Here is a 17,512-nt window from a genome sequence, read left to right as displayed (position 1 = left end):
ACTGTTTTGCTGACCCATCACCAAGAGAGTTCAATATGATTTCCTTTCTCAAAGCAGAACAGATGGATTTGAACTAGTCCAGCCCCACACTCTTGCTTGAGACATAATTCCAGAAACAAAGATGGCCTGGGGTTGAAGAAGAGCACAACCATCTGCCCCTAGCAGTTGCCACACTGGTGATTGTGCTTGCCTTTCATTGAGATATTCTACTAAAATGAACCATGGACACAAGTAACACTTATACTAAACTATGCTTTGAGAAGTAAGAAATCACAAAGATGCAATTAAGCTCAGAAGTACAGCAGTTCCTGGGAGAAGACTCATCACTTATTTGAAAATTAAATTTTAAAATGTTGTAAAGATCAAGTCAGTAATGGGTATGGAGAATAAAAACCAAGGTAGGACTCCCAAGTTTATATTCTTTTTAAAGTTCTATAAATTTGGACCATTCTACATAAGATTGCCTTTAACTAAATATTGTTCCATTATCAATAATATATGCCTTAAAGAAAAAAAAAAATCTCACCTTTTAAGACCATTGCCATATTGCCCAATAAACTTCAAGGCTGATAACCGTTTCTTGGATGTTCCAAAGTAAATAATATCTGAGGCTTCCTCTGTAATCCACAAAAGTGTTTTAGGTGGTTAGGAATTATGTGTAGGTCACAGGGGCCAGACATCCAGTCGTTAACACATCACACATATCACAGAGCACACATATCTCTTGGGTCAGCCCAGAAGCAAGGCTCCTTATCAGGCTCCATAATCTCTGACCAGGATCTTAATAGTATTATACTGAAGGAGGTCAGACAGACCTAGCCATGTGATTTTAGGGTAAATAAGAGTTTAAAACACTGAAGCTTAATTTCTAAACCTCTAAAAAGAGAACTACTTACATTAAAAAGATCATACACCATGACCAAGTGGGATTTATTCCAGGGGTGCGAGGCTGGTACAATATATGCAAATCAATAAATGTGATACACCACATAAACAGGTTGCAAGACAAAAATCACAGGATCATATCAATTGATACAAAAAAAGCATTCAAAAAAATCCAACACCCTTTTTTCATAACAATTATCAGTAAAGTGGGATAGAGGGATCATACCTCAACATAATAAAGGCCATACATGACAAACCTACATCACACTCAATGGGCAAAAATATAAAATAATTTCCCCAAGAACAGAAACAAGACAGGATGTCCACTTTCACTACTCTTATTCAACATAGTACTAGAAGTACTAGCCACAGTGACCAGACAAGAAGAAAAAATAAAAATCATCCAAATTGGAAAGGAGGAAGTAAAATCGTCAATATTTACAGATGACGTAATATTGTACATAGAAAAACCCAAAAGACTCCATCAAAAAACTACCAATTTAATAAATGAATTTGGCAATGTAGCAGGATACAAAATTAACATCTAGAAATGCATGGCATTTTTATATACCAATAATGAACTCTCAGGAAGAGAAATTAAACAATCCTATTACCATTGCAAGAACAAAAAAATTAAGATATTTAGGAAAAAAACTTAACCAAGAAGGTACAAGACTTGTACTTGGAAAACTACAGGACACTGAAAAAAAAAGGGATAGAGGAAAATATAAACAAATGGAAGAATATACCATGTTAATGGATTGGTAGAATCATATCATGAAAATGTCCATACTATCCAAAGCAATCAATAGATTCCGCAATCCCTATTAAAATACCAAAGGCATAACTGAGGGATTTGTATGGGGGAGAATAAACCTCTTTACAAGAAAGTATGAAGAAAGGTATAGTTTAAACGTTTTATTTTGGTAACTCTTATGGACCTCATAGCATCCTCCCCTGCACAGAGGTTTCCAAGTTGACTCCCCACCGCCTTATGTCCCCGGTTTTAAGCTCCATCTCCATCCCCAATAAGGCTCAGCACTGGCAAAGAAAGTAATTGATGGGTGTTCCTCCCTTTACCTCCCCCTGGCTTGAAAAGAACATAAACATATTTATAAGAAAAAGCAGGCACAGCTTTAGGACTTCTGAGATATCCACAGCAGTTTCCAACTATTAAGAAAACAATCTACACCGGCGTTCACAAACTTAGCCTTTCTTTCCAACCAAGTAAAAAAACCGAAAGCCACTCAGAATGCATCCTCTCCCTCTTCTCCCCGTAAAGAGAGAAGAACGATCATCAATGGCTGGCGGCAGCTGCCGAAGCAACACCGAGAGCCGGCTTCCCGCTCAGGAGAGAACGCTGCACCTCCTCCTCGTGGGTTCGGGTGCTCTACACGTTCAGAGAAACTTCTCTAGTAACGGACTATAGAAATGATCCCTGAAAGTATAGTCTTAACGGGGACGCCGCCGCCTCCGCCAGGTCTGCCGCCGCCGCACACTTTGCAGTCATGGTGAGATAGTTTTCCAAGTTCTGATGCCACTGGCAGAGAGAAAAGCTTTCCGGTCTGTATCATCCTTGAGATACGATCACTCAACAGTGATTTTTAACACTTACATGGAAATTAAATGTCCAAAGTTTTTTTAAAAAACGGCCACCTCATTAACATAATACTGAACGACAGCCAATCACAATCTGGGCGGTGTCAGCCCAGGAGGCATCACTCAGTTCCGGTGAGGCGGCCCCGCCCCTGGGAGCTACCGGAGAGGGCGGGCTTTTTCGTTCTTAGAATTGAGCTGCTTCCTGTGATTGGTGAAACGTGCCGCGATGGCCGTCCTGAGTTTGACTTTCAATCGCGGGTGGATTTGAGACCGGTCGCCGGTCGCCGGTCGCCGTGGCTGGGGCTGGGGCGGGGAGGGGAACTGCAGCTGGGACGCATCGCTGGGAGACACAATCTTTTGGTTTGTGTGTCACGTTTGCACTATCTGTTCACACTTTCTGAGTTCTTAAAGGTCGTTGGTGCTTTAACATAAAAAGAAGAAAAAGTAAACATTCATTGGAGATGCATCTCCTAATGAGATGAATAAACTGTGTTTCAGCTGGTTCAAAAAAATAATAATAAAAGAAAATACCAACGGCATATTTCACAGATCTGAAACAAATACTCCAAAAATGTATATAGGACCAAAAAGGATCCCAAATAGTCACAGCAATCTTGAGAAAGAAGAACAAAGTAGGAAGAATCACAATATCAGACATTAAGTTATACCACAAAGCCACCGTAATCAAAACAGCCTGGTACTGGCATAAGAACAGGCGTGTAGATCAATGAAACAGAGCAGACAACCCATAAACTGATCCAAGCCATTATGCTCAATTAATATTTGACAAAGGAGGCAAGAACATACAATGGAATACAGATAGTCTCTTCAATAAATGGTGTTGGAAAAATTGGAAATAAAAAAAAACCTAGACCAGCAACTTACACCATACACAAAAATAAACTCAAAATGGGTGATAGACTTAAATGTAAGTCCTGAAGCCACAAACATTTTAGAAGAAACCATAGGCAGCAAAATCTCAGACATCTCTCGAAGCAATATGTTTGTGGATACCTACTGCTCCTAGGGCAAAGGAAACTAAGGAGAAAATAAACCAATGGAACTACATCAAACTAAAAAGCTTCTGCACTGCAAAAGAAACCATCAACAAAATAACAAAAGAGCCCACTGCATGGGAGAACATATTTTCCAACGATGCATCTGATAAGGGGTTAATCTCCAAAATATATAGGGAACTCATGCAACTTTAACAAAAGGAAGACAAACAACCCAATTATAAAATGGGCAAGGGACCTAAATTTAAAAAAAAAAAGTGCACCTCTATGTCCACTTTTTTCTCCAAAGTGGACATAGAGAAAGTAAGAGACATATTTAAAAAATGCTCAAAGTCACTAATCATCAGAGAGATGCAAATTAAAACAACAATGAGATACCACCTCACACCTGTCAGAATGGCTAACATCAACAAATCAACAAACAAGTGCTGGCGAGGATGTGGAGAAAAGGGGACCCTAGTACACAGCAGGTGAGAATACAGAGTGATGCCGCCACTGTTGAAAACAGTATGAAGGTTCCTAAAAAAATTAAAAATGGAACTCCCCTTCGACCTAGTAATCCCACTTCTAGGAATATATCCTAAGAAACCTGAAACACCAATCAGAAAGAATATATATATCCCTGTGTTCATAGCAGCACAATTTACAGTAGCTAAGATTTGGAAACAGCCCAAGTTTCCATCAGAAGAGGAGTGGATAAAAAAGCTGTGGTACATTTACACAATGGATTACTACTTGGCTGTAAAAAAGAAGTAACTCTTACCATTTGCAACAGCATGGATGGACCTATAGAGTATTATGCTAAGTGGCATAAGCCAGTCAGAGAAAGATAAGCATCACATGATCTCACTCATATGTGAAATATAATGAACGAAATAAACTGATGAACAAAAGTAGATCCAGAGACAGAAAAATATGGAACCGACTGACAAATTTCAGAGGAAAGGTGGGGTAGGACTTGAGGAGGGAGAGATGTATGCGTAGCCCATGGACACAGATAATACTGTGGTGAAGGTCTGGCAGGGGCAGCTGTGGGGTGGAAGGGGTCAATGGAAAGAAAGGAACAAAGGGGACACCTGTAACACTTTCAACAATAAAGATACATTTAAAAATAAAATAAAAGGGAACTATTAATACTTGGAACATAGTTGTTGAAAAATATAAATAAAACAAATTCAATAAGATGATGTATTTTTCAAACCCTGAACACAACACATGGGACTTGATAAATGCTAATAAATTTTAAATATTATGATTACTTTACCACTAGTAATTTTCTACAAAGTTGGCCTTTATCAAGCCCCATGTGAATCTAAGAAGAAGGGAATAGCTTCTGGTCTGATACAACCTGGGGAGGAAGGGCTATTTGTTTCAGACTTTTATTTAGAGTTTGTCTCCTGTTCTCTTAAAGGCATTCTAGAATTCTAGAGAAAAATCTTCTGGATTTCAGAAAATACATACCTCCAGAAATAAAAAGCTCCAAGGGAAACAAGAAAAGATAGAAATGGGTCTCCTAACTGGCCTACTTGAATACATGTTTTAGAATTGTTCTTGAGGACCCTATGTCCGTCTGGGGGCACCTGGTTTGGGGTGTGTAAAAGCTACCAGACACTCTGCTTGTCAGAACCTAATCTGACAGTCAATCTCATGTTCGTATACAGGGTTGGATATTAGGTGAGGGTATCCATAATGATAATGTTAGCTACAATTTATTGAATGTTAAGTGCATTCTAGGTGCTATCAATATACTTTCCATGTACCACTTAATATTGATAAGCTTCCCAAGGTCACACAGCTCATAAATGCTGCCACCAGGATTACAACCCAGACCAGATTTGTCAAAGACCAGATGCCAGGGTTTTCATTACACACCACATAGACTCCCATGTATGGGGCCAGGGATCAGGGCAGAGAGTCAGAACACTAAATACAACAGACATGACCCTTGCCCTCAACAACTTTATGTCATGGTAGGAGAAACAGACTGAAAGAAGTAGCCAAATAAGCAAGACCATTTCTAAGAGAGAGGGGGCAAATGATGCAAGAAATTGAAAGCTCCTGCTGTCACCTGCACCTGCTGACGGTGGTGAACAATTGGGCCAGCGCTGGGTGCCGGCAGTGGGTACGCGCGGCAGCTCCGGCAGCAAGTGAGCACTGGGCGGGACCAGGGTGCATGGAAGCCAAGAATTTTCAGTAACCACCAGAGGCTCGCCCCGATGACAGTGCCCGGCACCCGGCCTTGGTCTGGCACCCCCGCTCACCTGCTCCATCATCCCACCACAGGCGGCCAACGCTCATGTTCCATGCTCTACCGCCTGCTGCAGACGCCTGCCATGTTCCCTGCACGCCCCCTGGTGGTCAGTGCAGGTCTTGGGGACTGGTTGTTCAGTTGTTCCACTGTTCGGTCTATTTGCATATTAGTCTGCTGTTATATAGGATAATATGATATGATTCATGTTAAAAAATCGACTTAGGATTTCTATATGAGGAACGGCCTGTCAGGGGATAAGACTGGGGGTGAAAGAATTTGGAAATTATTGCAGTCATTTTCTGTGGGTCCAGATTGATCTGGCTCAGTGTGGACAACAGATAGATTCTATTTTCAGTCGTCAGACACATTCTTCCTTCTAACTTATTACTCAATTTCTAATCAATGTTAATATAGAATTGCTCTCTCAACACTTGTGGGCTTTAAAAAAAATACTACTTTATATGTCAACTAACATGTGTTCCTTCTGAAGATCTGAATCTTTATCACTTTCCTGTGTTTTGAGCATTTTGTTTATGGAGCCATATAAAATGAGTTGCTTTTTTTTTTTTTTTTTTAAGAATTGCCTTAGAATGTGTCACATGTTCTGTTATTTATTTTAATAAATCAGGAAAATGAATTAGAAATGGGCAATGAAACTGCTTTTTCAGTGTGGTTTTCTCACAAACTCTGCTCTCTTGTTTAGTTAAACTAAAGAAGCAAACAATACTTTTTCATCAAAATGACCTGGAAAAATAAAAATTATTCCAAGTCAGAAGGAGAACGGAGTGGGCTATCTGAGCATTTCTAAGCTTGCTAATAAATTACTCTTTGACTATCCAGACCAAGGCGGAACTTCCAAGACTCAGAAGACGATAACAACTTTAATTTGTATTCTCAGCTACCATCAGCATGAATGAGCGTTCTTTCCTCTGGTGTGAAGCTGACCTATACAGTCCCATGTTACTTGAACTCCCTCACTATTTTTAAATCTTGGCTTGTGGCATATACACAAATGTTGTAAGAATTCAGGGTTAAGCGAGTTCAGGTAAATCAAGCCCTCATCAGAGGAAATAAATAACATTTCAATTCCACAGCAAACAGGCATTATGCACCTACGTGCTGGCTTTGTCCAGCCTTGACGATACAAAGATAGTTGTGTAATGTGTTGGAGTTATTCATTATGATAAGTACATCTAATCAAAGCAACTAAACCTTTGAACATGCAAAGAAAAATCACAAACTGCTAAAAACAAAGAAAGATGACCTCTACCTCAAGGTTAAGCAGAAATTTTTAAATAGCCGACAGGCTTTGGAAACTGCCTTAGAGGTCTTGCAAGCAATACCTGAAGGATGGTCTAAAAACAATCTCAGAGTGCAACCAGTAACCATTTGTATTCCATTCACTCCCAGATGCTTTTTCATACAAGTAATTAGGTACCTTCTGCCTTTCACTTTCCTGGCATTACTTATTTACGCTCACTTCTGTCTTGGTTTTACATGGTTGCAATGAATTTATTCTGTCAGCTGAAACATTTAAACCTAAAAAGTTCAACAGTATGTTAAGACTGGGATTTATTTACCCTAATAGCTCCATACCTGTTTTTGCAAAGACAGCTCAATTTACTTTTATTTATTTTATGAGTTTTATTGTTTAAAGTATTACAAATAGTTATTTTATGAGTTTTAATGCTATTCTCTCTAACAGCCAGTTAGGTATCTAGATAATTAACTTACCAGGGCTCATACCACATCCATCATCCAGGAAGCACAACATGAATCCGCCCTGCAGGTTTTCATTATCCACTGTAAGAGAAAGCCGTTATTACTAATAAATATTGAGCTTAATTTGTTCATCAGAAAGTCATGCTGCTCACAGAATTATCCGTCTTCCTCAAATGCAGCCACTGAGTTATGACAGTTATGGTACAGTGATAGAGCTCAGAAAAGCATTTTGGCTACAATTTCACACAGAAAATTGCAAGAGGGGAACAATCAAGCAAAAAAAAAAAAAAGGTTTTCAATTACTATAAAACACCTGCACATTAATAAATTAATGACACACCCAGCTCTGGAATGTGACTGGCCCATTAGACTCTATGTATTCCCTCCCTAGGGTAGGGGAGAAAGGTAGATGGTGGTAACTGACCAACCTGTATTCCTTTCCTCCAAAGCTCAATTCCAAAGCCAAGCCAGACCATTCTCATTAAGGTCATCAATCTCTCTTCCTACTACTGTAGTTAAATCCCGTAAGAGCCATTTGAGCATGCTTCTTTTGTTATTATTATTTTTGTTGTTGTTATTATTAGTTTAGATTTTTTGAGTTTATAGATTTTGCTTATTTCAATATCACACTAGTCATAGGCCCAAAATTACAAAGAAATGACCAGTCTTAGAAACTTTCAGAGTCTGGACTATTAGTAAACTCAGTTTTTTTCAGTAATGTCTTTAATTATAGATTTATCGAATTTGAATATTTTACTATTTATACCAAACACTAGAAATACGGTATCTACCAATTCTAAATAACACCTTTCTCCCTTCCTAGGAGCTTGTCAAGATGGTAAAGGCAAAGAAAGCTGCTCAAGAGCAACTGCTAAATGCAAGTGGAACCAAGAAATGACTTAAGACCGTCTTTGTTGTGTGTGCATTTTTATAATAAAACTGAAATACTTTACAAATTTTCACTTAAAATTATACTTATGGTGATCATTTGAAAACATGCCATTCCAACACAATTTCTCAGAGATCTACCATTCACTGTGGTAGCCTTATCCTTTGAAAGTTTGATGCCGTATTTCATTCTAATTTCCAAGTACCAAAAAAGGTCTTGGGAGAAGGAGAAGGAGGGGGCGTACAGGAGGCAACCGATCAATGTTTCTCTCTTGCACTGATGTTTCTCTCTCTCTCTTTCTCCCTTTCTCTCTCTCTAAAATCAATAAAAACAAACAAACCAACAAACAAAAAAGAAAAACCATATGGAATGCATACCCATGTTTACTAGAACTAATACACACAAAGAGATAAAACACCCATGGATAAACATACATTTAGTTTGAAATTTATAGCCCTCAGGTTATCTGAAGAAAAATCTAAGACTGGAGAGTAATTCAGGTGCCTCAGTTAACAATTTGAATATCAGCCCAATACCTAGATTAACTATGTATACCCATACAAATCCTATCTATTGGTGCATACCCTGTTTCTGGTTTGTTTATTTGTAAAAATCTATTTGCTAGTTTATAACCATAGTATGGTTTGTTGCAATAAAAAAAACTTTATAGCCTTGGCCAGTGTGGCTCAGTTGGTTTGGTGTCATCTGTGAACCAAAAGGTTGCTGGTTACCGGTTGGACACATGCCCAGGTTTTGGGCTTAATGCCGGTAGGAGGCATCCAGGAGGCAGCAGATCAATGTTGTGCTTTCACATTGATGTTTCTCCGCCCCCCCCCCTTTCCTTCCTCTCTTTCTAAAACAAATCAATAAAAAATATTAAGTAAAAAGAAAACTTTAGCCCAGCAGTTGTGGCTGAGTGATTGTCAACCCATGCACCACGCGGTTGCCGGTTAGATTCCCAGTCAGGGCACATTCCCAGGTTGCGGGCTGGATCAGGAGACGGCCGACTGACTTTTCTCTCTCATCAGTGTTTCTGTTTGCTGGTAAATCATCTATTTAGCTGATTTTCCTCATCACCCCATGAAAAACAGCACAAATTACCCATCACTCTCTGCTCTCTTAACCTACATCATTTTTTTCCCCTTTCACCACTTATCATTGCCTGGTGTTTTATGTATTTGTTCACTTCTTTATTCTCTTTCACCATTAGAAGGCATGTTCCATGAGTTCACAGACTTAATCCAACATTCTGCTCAATGCTTCTCCCCAGCACCCAGAATAATTATTCAGTTCATTCATAATAGGCCCTCAGTAAACTATTATTGAATAAATGAATGAACCTGTGAACTAGTCTACCTCTATTCTTTTTCTCATGGTAATTCCTCAGATAAGAATATTCTTTTCTTCCAACACTACCTGACAAAAATCCCACCCATATTTCAAGTCTCAGCTCTTTTACATGAGGCATTCTTTCTCTGTGTTTCCACCATACTCTGGGCCTCTCCTGGGCAAGAGACACTCATTTAATTTTACTCTATGTAATTCTATATAATAAAAGCCTAATATGTAAATTGACCGAACAGTGGAATGACCAGTCACTATAACACACACTGACCACCAGGGGGCAGACACTCAATGCAGGAGCTGCCCCCAGCCTGCAGGCTGGCAAGGTGGGTGCCAGTGGGGACCCCCCCAATTGCCCCACCAGTCACCCCACATATCGGCCCTGATTGCTGGCCAGGCCTAGGGATCCTACCCATGCATGAATTTCGTGCACTGAGCCTCTAGTTAGATACATAAGGGAAGACAGACTCTTCTCCACAACTTCTGTTTCCTTCTGTGTGGAATGGAGTTCAGCCAGCATTAGTAAAGAGGCCCTTTGCTGTCCCTGGACTCACTTTCCCTGTGGCAGTGAGCTCACTATCTGACTGGTAATTTGGGGAGGCCCTGCTCAGATCCCTCATGTTCCCTCTGGGGGGTGAGCTGCCTGCAGAGAGCAGCGGTCCTCGGCCCTCTCCTCAGGGCATGCCAGCTCCCAGGGGAAGCCTGATGCCACTGGTGTGAAGTGCCTGGTTCTGGGTTTGATCAGTACGTCTGCTGGCTCTCACACCAAGTTCCATACTTCAACCAAGCACTTAATCAGTAATAAGGACTGACTGCTGTTTGATTTCTCACTTTTCAGAACATGGAGGTAAAAGGGAAGAATAATGTCATTTGTAACATTTCAGATCTCTCAAGATGTCCATGTCTCTCCTATGTGAACCATACACACCCACCTGCACAGGATCTAAACACTTTGAACTGAGGGTTGGTTCACAGAGCCTAACCTCATTGGCACCAAATTCTAATGAAATGAACTAGTAAGAGCAATAAATACTTGGTGACTAGAAATGAAGTTAATGAAGAAAATATATTTGGTGTGAATTTTATAGCACTCAAACATTCATGCTGCACGTTCACTTACGCATTTCAAAACTGTGATAAGTTGAGATGATGTATACTTAATTATAAATACTTGCTAAGTTAACACCCTTTTAAAAATAAAACTGTTTTCTCCTGGCAGACAAAGTGCTTGTTCCGAATCAGTCGGAGGCTTTCAGAAAAACCCTGAAAGATCTAATTTTGTAAAAGGTCCTGTCACAAGGGAACAATGTCACCCCAGCAGCGCACTTATCTCAACCGGCTCCATGGGGTCTCTGTAGTCACAAAGCACTTAGATTACATTACACACCTATAGAATGTGGGTGGATTTCAAGGAATAAAATAAAAGCAAAATAACTACAGGCTTTTCCACTGGAAGAAAAAAAGAAAGCAAATCTGCTCACCTGAAAACACATCGAGTCTTGCAGCCCCGGCATCTCTGGAAACAATATAGAAATGTCATTGCTGCAGTGTGAAATTGTTTTAAAAAATTACCTGAGCTCAAGGAGTTCCCCACCTGTGGGGGGGCTGGCCTGGTAGTTGCTGGCCCCCTGCTGGTCGTGAGAGAAACAGCCAGCAGGGCAGAGGGGGTTGGGGTACCCCAGGCCCATGCCCACGCACCAACCCTCCAAGTGCCAACTCCCCACCTTCTGTCTTTGGTGCCCCATCCCAGGTTGCAAAAAAGGCCGCCCTGGCCTCTGCTCCTCTCCTCCTGGGTGCCTCCCGCTGCTCTAGGTGGGGTTTTCCCCCAGATTGCCTAGGGCTGCCTTCACAAACAATGGCAGAGGTAAGTAGTTTAAACAGAGAATACAGGGCACACAAAGGTAAAAATACTTCCTATCTGGCCTTCTACTGAGAAATATGCTGAGCCCCACCTCTATGTGATAAGATTGCTGGATGAGTTTTTCTTTTCTTTTTTCTTACTATTCTACAATTCACAGATATTATTTGAGTGTTTTTTAAATAAAAACTTAAAAAGTGAAGGAGAAAAGGCCAGAAGATCCTAGCTTCAATATCAAGGGTGTGAGAAAAAGGAGAAAGATAATGAGGAGTAAGGTCTGAGATGCAGAAGAGGGTATGTTGAGGGAATGAAGGCTCTAAAAGGAAGCTCTGAATAATAAAAACAATCAGATTCGGATGGGAAAATCTGAGTCTCTTCCCAAATTTTCATCAATCCCAACCCAAAACTATCCCGTAGGAATCTGAATATGTGCACTGTACTTGTTCTACATGCCTAGTTTCAAAGTTAGCCCCTTAGCTCCTTCCTCTAACCAAATTACTTCTTCTAAGCTCCTCCTATATAGAAATTCTCCTATATAGAAACTCCTATATAGAAACACTGCCATTTCTTCAGCATTTTCTGTGTATCAGGTTAAGTACTGAATGAAGTATTTCTGAACTATTTTTATTTTTACTATTAGGAGGATTCACTTCTAATTTTTGCCACAATCGCATGGAATGTAGGTATCATTATTTCCATTATGTAATTATACATCATTCAAAGTACCATGTACACAATAGGTGCTCAATAACTGCCCCTCTACTGAAAATTTTCAAAGAAACTGTTTCCTCACAGAAATTCTAGGCGTATAAAGGCACAGAACAATAATTCACCTTTATAACACATTAAGTCATTTTATAATAGACTGTAATTTCGCCCAGGTCAATTTCTCTCTGAACAGCTCTTGTATTTGGCAGAGGCTCCTAACCACGCCTTCCTATATTGCCACATATTTTCCTTATCCATTTACAGCATTCCTTTAATATCTTCCAGTTCTAAATTTGAAAACTATAGGAAATCATCAAAATCTTGAGTAAAATAATTTTTTAGAATAACACGGGACTATATGAAGATCTTCCTTATGAGACCAACCAAGCATTTTGACTACGTCTATTAAACAGCTCCATTTGATGTCCAATACTAGCATCTAAGCAGCGGTGGCAAAGCCACCACTGAGGACAGAGGAACTGAGGAGTTGGGGCTGGCTGTAGGGCCTTTAGGAATGGCAAAGCTGAAGGCACAGGCTGGTCCAAAGAGATTTTTTATATGGTACCTCCTATTTCTTAAACTTTACAAACAATTCCTTCTTTTCTTCCTTTTCTTTATAAACACTGTGTGCATTTTCACTATAAATCAAACAAACATGAGACAGGCCAGACTTGGTCAGGGGCTGCCAGTTTACAAATGCTGCTCTAAGAATTGCTTTATTGATCACATTTCTCTCACTCCCCTGAATCTGAACTCAGTCTTTCTTTGCCAATCACCCTGTGCTGCATAAACTGCTCCTGTTGTTCTATTTCTTCTACATTCTGATTTTACCTGCCCTCCACTGTTGAATGAATGAGTGAAACAACTTCAGAGGAGAAGACAGTTGGTAAAATAGACCAACGTGTTCTTTGAGAGTAACAAATGTCTTCTTTCAGAGTTACAGAGAGCAAGCTGCTGAAAATGGACACTCAGTGGGATACCAAAGGATCCCTGCTTCAGAGCTGTGGGCAGAAGCAAACAGTAGCAACCCTGAAACCCTATAGAGCAGCGGTTCTCAACCTGTGGGTCGCGACCCCTTGGGGGGTCGAACGACCCTTTCACAGGGGTCGCCTAAGACCATCGGAAAACACATACATAATTACATATTGTTTTTGTGATTAATCACATTAGAGAGACTAACCACGAATGTTCCTGAGTCTTGGTCCCATTCCTGTTTGCTCCTTCTAAGTTGAGTTCAGGGCTCTCCTAACCAATCAACTTTATTATTTTTCTCCTCTCCCCTCCCTTTCTGTGATAACTGTGATTCCACTTCGGTGTAAGAAGGAGTTAGTGACTTTTTCCTTAGTACAGGGCACTGCTGTGCAGAAAGTTCTGGATGGCTAGTGAACTGACTACATCCTGCATTTACACCCAGTCATCTCCCTTCTTAGGCCAAAAATGGGGGACAAATGCAAAAAAGTTGAAATTCATTTGTCAACCCCTGGCAGGGAATTTAGGTCTCTCTACTGAGATCCCTGATCTAACAACTTCCTACTACTTCCTGGGGTAGACTGCTTTCTGTAGAAAAGATAGGTAAAAATCTTCCATTACAAGAAAATACAGATACAAAACAAATGCAGTTCCATATTTGATTAGCTGAAAAACACTCACTCACAAGCCCCCACAAATACACTTAAGTGGCACTTAAACTGTTCATGAGAGTTCTTTAAACACCAGGGCCTTTGTCAGAGACAGTAAAATGGGGTAGGGGAGTTCTAAACAGACTAGACAGACTAAATTTGAATTCTAGTTCTGCCAATATCAACTGTATGACCCTGATTCATTCATTTAACCTCTCTATGCATCAACTTCCACATCTGTAGAATTGAAATAAGTATAGGCACCTCAGAGTGCTGTTGTAAAGATGAATGAGCTAATACCCATCTATAAGATGCTGAGAACAGGGTCTTATGATAGAAGGAGATCAACAACAGCTAGCTATTTTCTCCTTAACTTTGCAATTCGATTTGATACAGACTTCAATAAATCCCCAAACTTAAATCTAAATTCTCAAGACACAGTATATGTTGATATGCAGTAAAACTCAAAAACATCCAAATGACTATCTGCTGTTACATGCTTATTAACACAGAAACAGACACTCACTTTATCTGCACTTCAAGTTTGATCATAGGTACAAACTGAATAATTCCTCCTCTCACCTGTTCTTTTTCCTCTAATATTTTTAATAGCAATTAAATTCACAGAATATTGCAGGTGGGGGGAAATGACATTATAATTTCATCTTTAAGTACAACAAGACTGGAATTGTGTGAGATGCCCCCCAACAATCCTTGTTCACTGGTGAGCCTTACCTTGCATTGTCCAGCAATTCAGCCAGGGCTCCAAACAGGAAACTGTGCGTAGTGCTGGTGAAGAAAGAGAGGGAAAGCCCAAAGTTTAACTCTGGCATCAGTGCAAAAGGTTTCAGAAAGTTGCAGACAAGTATTCTCCAGGTCTAGACAGATAATCCAGTAAGGAGTTATTCTAGAAACAACTTTCTCAGCACCATCAAGATTCTGAAGTTGATGCACTTTATGACAACGCCAGCAGGGCTAAGAACACGACGGCCGAAATAGCCTGTCTACTCCTAATGAAACAAAGACTTCACAGGCCTTCCTGGACTTAGAGCAAATTGTTTTGTAAGCATTTGTTCAAGTTTATTTTGTTGTTGTTGTTGTTTTGTTTGTTTGTTTTTTAGGTTCACACTGACAGCTTTCAGAAAAACAGACCATTTCGGGGGAACAAGAACAGGAAACAGGGAACCCGGTGTAGAGGCTCTGTGGAGGAGTCCGGACGGGAGATGGCAGTGGTTTGGACTAGACCAGGGGTGGGCAGACTTTTTGACTCGAGGGCCACAATGGGTTCTTAAACTGGACCGGAGGGCCGGAACAAAAGCATGGATGGAGTGTTTGTGTGAACTAATATAAATTCAAAGGAAACATCATTCCATAAAAGGGTACGGTCTTTTTTTTTTTTTTTTTTTTTAGTTTTATTCATTTCAAACGGGCCGGATCCGGCCCGCGGGCTGTAGTTTGCCCACGGCTGGACTAGGCAGTGGTAGTGGAGATGGAGTGGAACGGATGAATTTGAGTCTTTGAGTCCTCGTTAGAGACAGCCTGAAGGGGACTGGATGATGGATTGGATGGTGGATTGGACAGGAGAGGTGAAGCAAGGGAGAAATACAAAAATCACTCCTGTATATACTGTGGGAATCTCAAACAAAAACGACCTAGGGGAGTGGAGAAGATACCAATTTGTATCTGATTTTGTTTCTGCTTGTGCTGCTGTCAGTTTTGTTATTCAGTTTCCAGACTAGTAACTGACTATGGGGTGATTTGGGGGAGGAGAGGTCTGGGAAGGATATCTGCAGAAGCTATGCAAAACTGAGGCTGAGGAAACTTCCCCAGGTTAAATTCACAGTCCTTCCAACACGGGGCTTATAATTGTTCTAAATCGCCAACTCAAAACTGCTATTTCTTCATTTGTCTTCCACCTCTGTTAACTTTTAATTAACGTCCCATCTCTTCCAGCTTGCAATTATTCTACATAATAAAGAAATAAAAACTAAATATCTGCTGAATAGTACCTGTTTTACTCATATTTTCTGTAAAAATTGCTCTGTCCCATACAGCAAGGCTGGCTAACCCTGGTTTTCTTTACACCTTTTCTGTGGTTTCAAATCTGGTGCATCCCTTGTATCAGTAATTTTCAACTGGTGTGCCATAAGAGTTTTTAAAACATGCAATACCTGGCTGTTCGGTCAGAGGCACTGACCTCTTTTTCTTTAGATTGTCAAATTTAAAAATGACAACAGCCAACACAACAATAGCTGGCCAGTGTGAGTGCATCAAAATGATACCTACTTTTTTTGGTCAGATCAGCAAAAAATAGAGAACATTTTTTGGTGTTCTGCAAAACTTTAGTAATGAGTTTATGTGTGCATGAGATGAAAAGGGTTGAAAATCGCTGCTTTATATCAATCAGTACTTTCAGAAAATCCAAATTACTAAAAGATCCCCCCAAACAACAACACTGTGAATTATGCGGCACTCACTCCCTGCTGTGCTTTGCTGTGTGGGAAATGACAGATGGAATAGGGAACCTGTCTTCTTCCTCTGCAATCTGAGCATCTGAACTAACACCTAGTCAGTAGCCAAACGCATCTGGGCCTGGCGGAGAAGCCAGAGGGCCCTTGTGATAACCAAAATGTGAGGATTCTAACCTCAGAGAGGTCACGTTTTTGGAAATACTCTGGAGGCCGCAGACGCTGGAATCAATAAATACAAATTACTCTCCGGAGGCAACTTTAATCTTTAAAATGTCAGGATATCGGGCAGGAAAGTCACTAGAGATGGGCAACCTTGGTGGAATGAGGGTTCTCTGGCCTACAATTTTGTTAAAAGATAAATGTAGGGCCTTCCTGCCACTTGGCGTTAGTGGGGAAAAAATAAAAAGGGTTTAGCCTGGCCCAGAATATCAGTTTACTTTGTTTTATTCTTTTTAAAGCATGCCCTTCAAATAAATAGGTTTTTTCTTTTTAAAGCATCAATAACTTTGCTTTTTTCTTTTTAAAGCATAAACAATTGTATTGTTTATTTCTTTTTTTCTTTTTAAAGCATAAACAAAGAACTAAATAAAGAAATAATATTTCCATAAGTCAATGATACCCAGTTCACGTATTTCGCTAGGAGACGGGTCCAAACTTTTGACGGTGAGACCCTCCCCGCTCCCAACCCACCCCTCGCCCCCCCCACGCCCTTTCAGGCTCTACGGCGTCACTCACGAGTTGGCGTGGATGAAATCCAGATGCAGCTGTGCCCGCCGCAGAGTAGCATACTTGTCGCCCATGTCTTCGAAGGCGACCCACGCGCCGCTCAAAAACACGAAGGTCCGGTCCTCCAGCTGTTCGCCCACGCCCACGCCCACGCCCACGCCCACGCCCACGCTCACGCCCGGAAATCGGCTCGGCGAACGCGCGCGCCCCCTGGTGGCCAGAGCGCGAAGCTCACTCTGCGCTGTTGGCTGGTGTCTGGCAAGATAAATCCTTGCTCAAAGGACAGCTTTGGGCCCTGGTTGGTGTGGCTCTTTGGTTAGAGGCCCACCGCACCAAAGGGTAACCTGGTTCGATTCCGGTCACAGAGCGTTCACGTGGATCCTTCTCTCTCCCACCCCCGCCTCACCTTCCCCTTCCACTGTCT

The 17,512-nt window shown here is 40.8% G+C and overlaps 1 protein-coding gene across 1 annotated transcript in view; it reads right to left on the bottom strand.

Moving 5' to 3' along the window:
- Positions 1-17,162, bottom strand: part of MORC1 (MORC family CW-type zinc finger 1) — a gene marked incomplete at both ends in the record, with an annotated part of 149,745 nt that extends 132,583 nt beyond the window's left edge. The window contains 5 exons of the mRNA XM_081085997.1: positions 527-617; positions 7,486-7,554; positions 11,188-11,222; positions 14,627-14,680; positions 17,098-17,162. Coding sequence (XP_080942123.1) covers positions 527-617; positions 7,486-7,554; positions 11,188-11,222; positions 14,627-14,680; positions 17,098-17,162 — 314 coding nt within the window. The remainder of the gene's footprint in view (positions 1-526; positions 618-7,485; positions 7,555-11,187; positions 11,223-14,626; positions 14,681-17,097) is intronic.
- Between the last annotated feature and the right edge of the window lie 350 nt (positions 17,163-17,512).

Source organism: Myotis nattereri (assembly GCF_964212035.1).
Source record: "Myotis nattereri genome assembly, chromosome: 3".
NCBI classification, from domain to species: domain Eukaryota; kingdom Metazoa; phylum Chordata; class Mammalia; order Chiroptera; family Vespertilionidae; genus Myotis; species Myotis nattereri.
Note: the sequence above shows the minus strand (reverse complement) of the source record. Positions and strands in the feature narration are given on the sequence as shown.